The 11,462-nt window shown below is 44.5% G+C and overlaps 1 protein-coding gene across 1 annotated transcript; it reads right to left on the bottom strand.

Moving 5' to 3' along the window:
- Positions 1-7,256: 7,256 nt before the first annotated feature.
- On the bottom strand, positions 7,257-8,653 carry LOC123046158 (NAD(P)H-quinone oxidoreductase subunit M, chloroplastic; the record flags this gene model as incomplete). The annotated part of the gene is given in 2 exon segments (XM_044469452.1): positions 7,257-7,949; positions 8,182-8,653. Coding segments are annotated over 2 exon segments (639 nt in total). The 3' UTR covers positions 7,257-7,772.
- Positions 8,654-11,462: the final 2,809 nt, after the last annotated feature.

Genomic DNA, 11,462 nt, shown 5'->3' with positions numbered 1-11,462 from the left:
CTGTCTTCTTCTTAAAGATCCATTTGTTTTCTATCGCTCGCCGATCATCGGGCAAGTCAGTCAAAGTCCATACTTTGTTATCATACATGGATTCTATCTCGGATTTCATGGCTTCTAGCCATTTGTTAGAATGTGGGCCCGCCATCGCTTCTTCATAGTTCGAAGGTTCACCGTTGTCTAACAACATGATTTCCAGGACAGGGTTGCCATACCACTCTGGTGCGGAACGTGTCCTTGTGGACCTACGAAGTTCAGTAGCAACTTGATCCGAAGTACCTTGATGATCATCATTGGTTTCCTCTTCAGTTGGTGTGGGCATCACAGGAACATTTTCCTGAGCTGCACCACTTTCCCGTTCGAGAGGTTGTACTTCATCGAGTTCTACTTTCCTCCCACTTACTTCTTTCGAGAGAAACTCTTTTTCCAGAAAGCATCCGTTCTTGGCAACAAAGATCTTGCCCTCGGATCTTAAGTAGAAGGTATACCCTACAGTTTCCTTAGGGTATCCTATGAAGACGCATTTTTCCGACTTGGGTTCGAGCTTTTCAGGTTGAAGTTTCTTGACATAAGCATCGCATCCCCAAACTTTTAGAAACGACAGCTTAGGTTTCTTCCCAAACCATAATTCATACGGTGTCGTCTCACCGGATTTAGACGGTGCCCTATTTAAAGTGAATGTAGCTGTCTCTAGAGTGTATCCCCAAAATGATAGCGGTAAATCGGTAAGAGACATCATAGACCGCACCATATCCAATAGAGTGCGATTACGATGTTCGGACACACCGTTTCGCTGAGGTGTTCCAGGCGGCGTGAGTTGTGAAACGATTCCACATTTCCTTAAGTGTGTGCCAAATTCGTGACTTAAATATTCTCCTCCACGATCTGATCGTAGGAATTTTATCTTTTGGTCACGTTGATTCTCCACCTCATTCTGAAATTCCTTGAACTTTTCAAAGGTCTCAGATTTGTGTTTCATTAAGTAGACATACCCATATCTACTTAAGTCATCAGTGAGAGTGAGAACATAACGATATCCTCCGCGAGCCTCAACGCTCATTGGACCACACACATCGGTATGTATGATTTCCAACAAGTTGGTTGCTCGCTCCATTGTTCCGGAGAACGGAGTCTTGGTCATTTTTCCCATGAGGCATGGTTCGCATGTGTCAAATGATTCATAATCAAGAGACTCCAAAAGTCCATCAGCATGGAGCTTCTTCATGCGCTTCACACCAATGTGACCAAGGCAGCAGTGCCACAAGTATGTGAGACTATCGTTATCAACTTTACATCTTTTGGCATCTACACTATGAACATGTGTAATATTACGCTCGAGATTCATTAAGAATAAACCATTGACCATCGGAGCATGACCATAAAACATATCTCTCATATAAATTGAACAACCATTATTCTCAAACTTAAATGAGTAGCCATCTCGTATTAAACGAGATCCAGATACAATGTTCATGCTCAAACTTGGCACTAAATAACAATTATTAAGGTTCAAAACTAATACCGTAGGTAAATGTAGAGGCAGCGTGCCGACGGCGATCACATCGACTCTGGAACCATTCCCGACGTGCATCGTCACCTCGTCCTTCGCCAGTCTCCGTTTATTCCGCAGCTCCTGCTGTGAGTTACAAATATGAGCAACGGCACCGGTATCAAATACCCAGGAGTTACTACGAGTACTGGTAAGGTACACATCAATTACATGTATATCAAATATACCTTTGGTGTTGCCGGCCTTCTTATCCGCTAAGTATTTGGGGCAGTTCCGCTTCCAGTGACCCTTCCCCTTGCAATAAAAGCACTCAGTCTCAGGCTTGGGTCCATTCTTTGACTTCTTCCCGGCAACTGGCTTACCGGGCGCGGCAACCTCCTTGCCGTCCTTCTTGAAGTTCTTCTTACCCTTGCCCTTTTTGAACTTAGTGGTCTTATTGACCATCAACACTTGATGTTCTTTCTTGATTTCAGCCTCTGCTGACTTCAGCATCGAGAACACTTCAGGAATGGTCTTTTCCATCCCCTGCATGTTGTAGTTCATCACAAAGCTCTTGTAGCTTGGTGGGAGCGACTGGAGGATTCTGTCAATGACCGCCTCATCTGGGAGGTTTATATTCAGCTGGGTCATACGGTTGTGCAACCCAGACATCTTGAGTATGTGCTCACTGACAGAACTATTTTCCTCCATCTTGCAACTATAGAACTTGTCGGAGATGTCATATCTCTCGACCCGGGCGTGAGCTTGAAAAACTAGTTTCAGCTCTTCGAACATCTCATATGCTCCGTGATGCTCAAAACGCTTTTGGAGCCCCGGTTCTAAGCTGTAAAGCATGCCGCACTGAATGAGGGAGTAATCATCAGCACGAGACTGCCAAGCATTCATAATGTCTTGGTTCTCTGGGACGGGAGCGTCACCTAGCGGTCCTTCTAGGACATATTGTTTCCTGGCAGCTATGAGGATGATCCTCAGGTTCCGGACCCAGTCCGTATAGTTGCTGCCATCATCTTTCAGCTTGGTTTTCTCTAGGAACGCGTTGAAGTTCATGTTGACATGAGCATTGGCCATTTGATCTACAAGACATATTTGCAAAGGCTTTAGACTAAGTTCATGATAATTAAGTTCTAATCAAATTATGAACTCCCACTTAGATTAGACATCCCTCTAGTCATCTAAGTGTTACACGATCCGAGTCGACTAGCCCGTGTCCGATCATCACGTGAGACGGACTAGTCATCGTCGGTGAACATCTCCATGTTGATCGTATCTTCCATACGACTCGTGTTCGACCTTTCGGTCTCCGTGTTCCGAGGCCATGTCTGCACATGCTAGGCTCGTCAAGTTAACCCTAAGTGTTTTCGCTGTGTAAAACTGTCTTACACCCGTTGTATGTGAACGTAAGAATCCATCACACCCGATCATCACGTGGTGCTTAGAAGCGACGAACTGTAGCAACGGTGCACAGTTAGGGGAGAACACTTCTTGAAATTTTGTAAGGGATCATCTTATTTACTACCGTCGTCCTAAGTAAACAAGATGCATAAAACATAATAAACATCACATGCAATTATATAAAGTAGTGACATGATATGGCCAATATCATATAGCTCATTTGATCTCCATCTTCAGGGCTCCATGATCATCTTGTCACCGGCATGACACCATGATCTCCATCATCATGATCTCCATCATCGTGTCTTCATGAAGTTGTCACGCCAAGGACTACTTCTACTTCTATAACTAACGCGTTTAGCAATGAAGTAAAGTAAGTTACATGGCGTTCTTCAATGACACGCAGGTCATACAAAAATAAAGACAACTCCTATGGCTCCTGCCGGTTGTCATACTCATCGACATGCAAGTCGTGAATCCTATTACAAGAACATGATCTCATACATCACAATTCATCATTCATCACAACTTCTGGCCATATCACATCACATGATCAATTGCTGCAAAAACAAGTTAGACGTCCTCTAATTGTTGTTGCATCTTTTACGTGGCTGCAATTGGGTTCTAGCAAGAATGTTTTCTTACCTACGAATAACCACAACGTGATTTTGTCAACTTCTATTTACCCTTCATAAGGGCCCTTTTCATCGAATCCGCTCCAACTAAAGTGGGAGAGACAGACACCCGCCAGCCACCTTATGCAACTAGTGCATGTTAATCGGTGGAACCGGTCTCACGTAAGCGTACGTGTAAGGTTGGTCCGGGCCGCTTCATCCCACAATACCGCTGAAGCAAGAAAAGACTAGTAGAGGCAAGCAAGTTGACAAGATCCACGCCCACAACAAAATTGTGTTCTACTCGTGCAAAGAGAACTACGCATAGACCTAGCTCATGATGCCACTGTTGGGGAACATTGCAGAAAATTAAAATTTTTCCTACGGTTTCACCAAGATCCATCTATGAGTTCATCTAAGCAACGAGTCAAGGGAGAGAGTTTGCATCTACATACCACTTGTAGATCACGAGCGAAAGCTTGCCAAGGGGATGGTGATGATGGAGTCGTACTCGAACGTGATTCGGATCACCGATGTCCTAGTGCTGAACGGACAGCACCTCCGCGTTCAACACACGTACGGGACGGGAGACGTCTCCTCCGTCTTGATCCAGCAAGGAGGAAGGAGAGGTTGAGGAAGGCAGCTCCAACGGCAGCACGATGGCGTGGTGCAGTTGATGCGGCGGTATTCCGACAGGGCTTCGCCAAGCACGTACGGAGGAGGAGAGGTGTTGGGGAGGGGAGGGGCTGCGCCTTGACTTGTGGTGTATCGCAGCCCTCCCCTCACCCCTCTATATATAGGGGAAAGGGCAAGGGGGCCCGACACTCTAGGGAAAACCCTAGGGGGGGCGGCAGCCAAGGGGTGGGGGGCTTGCCCCCCAAGCAAGGGGGGTGCGCCCCCTTTAGGGTTTCCCCCCAACCCTAGGCACATGGGCCCAAAGGGGGGGCGCGCCAAGCCCACTAGGGGCTGGCTGCTATCCTCATGCAGCCCAAGTGGCCCCCCGGGAGGGGTGGCCCCTCCTGGTGGACCCCCGGAACCCTTCCGGTGGTCCCGGTACAATACCGGTATGACCCCGAAACTTTCCGGTGCCCGTTTAACAACTTCCCATATATAAAACTTTACCTCCGGACCATTCCGGAACTCCTCGTGACGTCCGGGATCTCATCCGGGACTCCGAACAACATTCGGTAGTCACATACTAGTCTTCCTAACAACCCTAGCATCACCGAACCTTAAGTGTGTAGACCCTACGGGCTCGGGAGACATGCAGACATGACCGAGACCACTCTCGGGCAATAACCAACAGCGGGGTCTGGATACCCATGTTGGCTCCCACATGCTCCTCGATGATTTCATCGGTTGAACCACGATGTCGAGGATTCGATCAAACCCTGTATACAATTCCCTTTGTCAATCGGTACGTTACTTGCCCGAGACTCGATCGTCGGTATCCCAATACCTTGTTCAGTCTCGTTACCGGCAAGTCACTTTACTCGTACCGTAATGCATGATCCCGTGGCCAACACCTTGGTCACCTTGAGCTCATTATGATGATGCATTACCGAGTGGGCCCAGAGATACCTCTCCATCATACGGAGTGACAAATCCCAGTCTCGATCCGCATAAAACAATAGATACTTTCGGAGATACCTGTAGTGCACCTTTATAGTCACCCAGTTATGTTGTGACGTTTGATACACCCAAAGCACTCCTACGGTATCCATGAGTTACACGCTCTCATGGTCAAAGGAAGAGATACTTGACATTGGCAAAGCTCTAGCAAACGAACTACACGATCTTTGTGCTATGCTTAGGATTGGGTCTTGTCCATCACATCATTCTCCTAATGATTTGATCCCGTTATCAACGACATCCAATGTCCATAGCCAGGAAACCATGACTATCTGTTGATCACAACGAGCTAGTCAACTAGAGGCTCACTAGGGACATATTGTGGTCTTTGTATTCACACGTGTATTACGATTTTCGGATAATACAGTTATAGCATGAATAAAAGACAATTATCATGAACATTGAAATATAATAATACTTTTATTATTGCCTCTAGGGCATATTTCCAACACGCCCAAACCAAGTTTTGTTACCGATTCAATGTATGCCACAAGTTTTAGCACCAAACTGACTTTTATTGCCAAGTTCAGGCACCTGTGGTGTAATTGACATATCACTAGTAGAATTGCTGCCGAGATATTTTCTGAATCTAGTGCATCGGTATGGATCAGCCTGATGGATAACAATGAGGAAGTCCTTGAGAAGGATAACAATGAAGCACTTGTGAAGGGTAAGACACATAGGATTGCAAAATCCACTCGTAATGATTTAATTGTATATATACCTTATGGATGACACTCCCAAATCTATTGTAGAGGCATATGCATCTCCAGATGTAGATGATTGGAAAGAAACTAGTCATAATGAGATGGACTCAGTTATTTTTAGTGGGATATTGGAGCTACCTTATTGACCGTATGGTTGTAAACCTGTAGGTTGTACCGAATCATTAAAAAAATTAAGCTTCAGCTAACTGGTACTATTGGAAAGAACAAGATATGGCTTGTGGCCAAGGGCTACACTCAGAAAGAAGGCAGAGACTACTTTGGTACCTATTCACTAGTCGCTAGACTGACCGCCATTAGAGTACTATTTTCCTAGCTACCTCTTATGGTCTTATAGTTCATCAAATGGACGCGAAGACAACTTTCCTAAATGGAGAGTTGGAATAGGAAATCTATATGGATCAGCCTGATGGATTTCTGGTAAAAGGCGGAGAGATGAATGCATGCAAGTTGTTAAAGTCTTTGTATGGCTTGAAACAAGGACCTAAGCAATGCATGAGAAGTTTGACATAACTCTAGCTTGTACAGGCTTTGTCATTAATGAGGTTGATAGGTGTGTTTATTATCACCATGGAGGGCGGAGGTGTTATATTATGTTTGTATGTGGATGACATACTAATTTTTGATACAAACATTGATGTGACCAATGAGGTCAAGTCTTCTATAAAGTTTTGATATGAAATATCTGGGAGAAGTTGATGTGATTCTAAGCATCAATCTGATTAAGAACCGGAGTGGGATTACTTTGACACAATATCACCATATTGAGAAGGTCTTGAGAAGCTTTGGCTTTATAGACAGCAAAGCCTTCTCCAACACCTTATGATCCCATTGTGACACTTTGAAAGAGCACGAAAGAAACGACAAATCAATTAAGATACTCTTAAATTATCATGCACGCATGTACTTAGCTGGCGCAACAAGACCAGATATAACTTTTGATGTGAGCAAACTGAGCAGGTTAATGTCAAACTTGGATGATGATCATTGGCATGCACTTGATATGGTCTTTCTATCTAAGTGGTACAATGAGTTATGGAATTCACTGTTAAGGGCATCCTGCCGTACTCGAATGATATAGTGATTCAAACTAGATTTCTGATGTTGATGTGCTCTATGGCACAAGTGGGTATATTTTTACACATGGAAGTGTTGTGGTGTCATGAAGGTATTGTAAGCAAAGCATTTTAACAAGGCAACCATTGAAGCGGAACTTACTGCTTTAGTCACAACTACTATTGAATCAGACTAGTTGTTTGAACTCTTGATGGAGTTGCCTGGTTGAACAACCGGTGCCGACTATTGTTATGAATTGTGACCATCAAACGGTTATCGTCAAAGTGAACAATTCTAAGAATAATATGAAGTTCTCAAGACACGTGAAGGGACGTTTGAAGTCTGTAAGAAAATTGAGCAACTCTGTTGTTACATATGTTAAAACAACTAAAAACCTGGCAAATCCCTTTACAAAGAAACTATCACGAAATGTGATAGATACTGCGTCGAGGGAGATGAGTATGAGGCATATATGTGTTACACCATAGTACTAACCCAAACTTTTTATCATAGATTATGTGAACTAGGACTCGGGAAGAGCAAGTCGTCTGTTAATATAGCAGAGTAATCTATAACCCTCTCTAGGTGAAGATGCAAAACATTCAGAACTATAAGAGAACTATAAGGCGGGATGACAACGTGCCTTAATGTCTTTATGTTGATTATGTAGCCAAGATGTTGGCATACAGAGCATTGTTGAAAGAACACATTTATATGAGACTTGGTTGTTAAACGTCTACAATGCATTGTTTTGTATATGTGTTGGAATGGTCTCGTAAATGCTACTCTCTGATGGAAGAGCAAGTGTGTACAACTCGTGAGCTCGCCGAGTTGTATAGGATATATCTATTTTACATCTGGGATCTGGCTGCTGTTGAATTTGACGCGGGGTTTGCCCATGCTAAAGTTGAGCACTCTGGACCTCATGTTGTACTTGATCTCCCCGTCATAGAGCAGCTTGCGGATGTAGTGCTCAAGATCAGAGCCGATGAGACGAAGCGTGTACTCTGACAGTGGAGCTCCCTGTGTAACAGCAGCAGAATTGTAACCAGGTCAGCCCAACACTCCCATCAACGAGGCATGACTATGCATTTCTCGCTACGATGCTAGAGAATTCTGTTGGATAAAGCTAGTTTCTAAATTTTTGGTAAATGTGGCAGAATCAAATGAACATGAAAATGTTCAGTTTAGCCACGTGGTTACTCACTGGGATTTCTCACGGGAGCAGTGTGCACGAATGGGATGGCCGATTTACCTCGTAGTGGTCGACGAGGTTCTGGAACTCGTTGTAGACCATCTGGCATGTCTCGTCGGTCCAGACGAACTCCTCGGTGGGGTCGAGCATGAGCGTGAGCTTGTCCGTCTGCGTCTGGTCGAAGGCGTTGGTCTCCGGGTCGATGTACGCGGCGTAGATGCGCACGTGCCGCGTCGTGCAGCTCAGCCACTGGCTGCCGTACTCCCGCCCCATGTTCTTGCTCTCCGCCAGCGGCTGCCGCGGCAGCGACTGCGCGGGGCCCTTCGCCGCCGCCGCCGCCGTCGCCTGCTCCTCCTGCAGCGGCGGCACGGTCGCCGCGGGCTCCTCCTCTTTCACCTCCTGCTGGGCTCGCACCGGGGGGAACCGGACGCTACGTGGTGCAGTTTTGGCGCTTGGGTACCGGCTCAGGAGCGCGAACTTTGCCGCCGGGGAGAGCAACGACGAGGCCGCCGTGGTCGCCATGCTCTGGTGGCCTCCGTGTTTTGCTTGGCTGGGTAGCGATCTTCTGGTTCGCGATGCCTGGCTGTGTATTTGCCGCTGCCGTCCCCAGGAGCCACAGAGCGTCATTGTGCCTCCGTGTGGCTTGTGTGGATAAGGGTTATTTTCGCCACTCGCTGCCCGCCAGACCTATACGTCGCCTACTGCGACCTGTAACATAGCGTCGCCTCACGCCTTATACAATGCTATGTGTTTAGAGAGGTGTTTAGAAAAATACACCGAGTTTTTTAAAGCACCGATGTTTATTTTTACAGAAGAGACCTCTAACTAAGTGTTTGCCCATTGCTATCGAATCGGATTCTAGCTTGGCAGTGTCTATGGTATCCTCTTGCGAAGTTGATCGTTCAATCTATGCTGCTTTGGTGAATGAAATTAGACTACTGTTGCGTCTTAGACAAACTTGTGTTATTCATATTATGAGAGTCCAGAATAAAGCTAGTGATAGTTTGACTAGGTTTGCTCGAGTTGAGGGGCGAACTATGACTTAGCTGGGATCTGGGCCAGAGGAGGTCTTGGGTATATCCCTTGATGATTGTAAAGGCATTGTTATTTGGGTAATACAAGTGTTTCCGCAAAAAAAAAGTATCGGTGCTTAAGAAAAACTTGCTTTATTTCTCTAAGCACCTTCCTTAAGCACATTCCATTGTACAAGGCCTCAAGGAGTCCCCTTAGTGGCTGGCTGGGTCGTATGGTTCTGCTCTGGTTTTTCTTCAGTTTTCTTTTGATTTTTTATTCTTGATTTTCACTTTGATTCTTTGTTTCTTTTCATTGTCTTTTCTACGTTCATCACTTTTTTTTATTTTTTAATTTTATTTTCCTTTCAAATTTTTAAGCACATTCCAACTTTTCCAGTACACATTGTACAATTTTGATACACGTGTGTAACATTCATTTGATACACGTTGAACATTTCTCAAATAAATAATATAAATTTATTAAATACATGTTTCGAACATTTTTTTTGAATATGTGTTAAATATTTTTCAAATATATGTTGTATATTTTTTAATGGCATGAAACATATTTACAAAACAACATGATTATTTTTTTTATATTGTATAAATAATTTTCAAACTATCACATGCATAATTTTAAAATGCATGAATATTTTAAAAAAATTAAGTTAAACATTGAATGCTACAAAACATTATACTACACGGACTTTTTTTTGTGTTGTAAATTTTTTTTCCAACAATGCAGGAATATTTTTAAGAAATGACATGTACATTTCTTAAATGCTATTGACATTTTTTAAAAGTTATGTGAACATTTTTGAGTGCGTGATGAACTACTTAAGTGAATTAATTTTGGAAATATTTATTATATTTTAATTATTTTAAATTGAATGACAAAATTAAAAAAGTGGAAAAGAAAAAAATGAACCTAACGCTACTTGGGTTGGCCGATCGTACACTCGCTTGAGGCGATGCTATGTTCCAGATCGCTATAAGCCGAATGTAGGAATGCCCCGCGCTTCCGGCTAAGAAGTGAATTGCTTCCAGGGCTGCCTTTGGGAGAGCAACAAACCGACGGTTACACATTGGTCTCCCGCAAGGGTCTTTTTTTGTGGCCTGGGAGCGCGTAAGTGGTGCGTCTAGCCACCGTCACATGTCGCTTGCTGCGCACTCTCTTTAAATTTCAGTTTTTTTTTTATTTTTTGGTACGCATTTTCAGGTTTTAGATTATTATTTTTCGGGGGTTCTCAGCTTTTCGGTTTTATCTAGGTTTTGGAGAAAAAAAATTACGAAGCACAACTATACTTCTCAAAAAAAAATTGTGATTCCACGATAAGTACAGATTTGCTTCGCGTGAAAGTATGGATTTGCTTGCTTCCGTGAGAAGTATAATTGTGCTTTTCGAGAAAAATATGCTTCCACAAGAAGCAGACTTGTTTCTCGTGAAAGCACAGAAGAAAAAAAATGCTTCCCCGAGAAGCATAGATTTGCTTCTGCCGGAAACACAATTCAAAAAAAATATACTTCCACAAGAAGCACTTTTTTGTTCTCATGGAAGTGCAAATTAGCTTCCGCGAGAAGTACACTCAAAAAGAGAAAAACAAAGTTGTGTTTTTAGTTTTTACGAGAAACACAGTTCTTCTTCTTCTTCTTCTTCTTCTTCTTCTTCTTCTTCTTCTTCTTCTTCTTCTTCTTCTTCGTGGCCTCCTCGGCGAGGGCGGACGACGTGGCCGTCGGTTTTCTAGCTCTCTTGGCGTCGCGGCAGCGGTGGAGGGCGGCCGACCGTCGCCGAAGAGACAGTCGCCACCCTGGCGGCCTTTGGCGCGGTTGGCCCCGGTGCTTTTGGCCGGTTGAGCTTTTTCATCCCCAACCTTTTTATCGACGCAGGCGGTGGCGCGGGGCGGCTACTGGCGACGACAAGCCGGCGGGGTGGCAGAAGCGTCTTGGCTATCCATTCTGGTGATGAGGGCGGTCATCGGTACCGACGGCGACACGTCGAGGCGGCATCGGCCGGAGAAAGAGGCGCGTAACTTTTACTCGCCGTGCAGGCGCCGAGTATATTTAGGCTGTTTGGAGGGCTTTTCCGGCGGGGGCATAAAAATTATACGCCCTTATAGGTTTTAGGACTTTGGGTAGGTGCGGCATAGATGAATAACTTGTCATCGAAAATGTTCGGAATTGCCATATGCTCGTACATGGTGTTCCGCAGTTCTCGCGGTCCAAAACTTAATCACTCCCGGGCCAAGAATGAATGTGCAAATCAAGGTCATCACGTACATTTTGTTTGCAATCTAAATGAATCAAATTATGCTTGTCTTGTCTACAACA

This window comes from Triticum aestivum, chromosome 2B (genome assembly GCF_018294505.1).
Source record: "Triticum aestivum cultivar Chinese Spring chromosome 2B, IWGSC CS RefSeq v2.1, whole genome shotgun sequence".
Taxonomy (NCBI): Eukaryota; Viridiplantae; Streptophyta; class Magnoliopsida; order Poales; family Poaceae; genus Triticum; species Triticum aestivum.
Note: the sequence above shows the minus strand (reverse complement) of the source record. Positions and strands in the feature narration are given on the sequence as shown.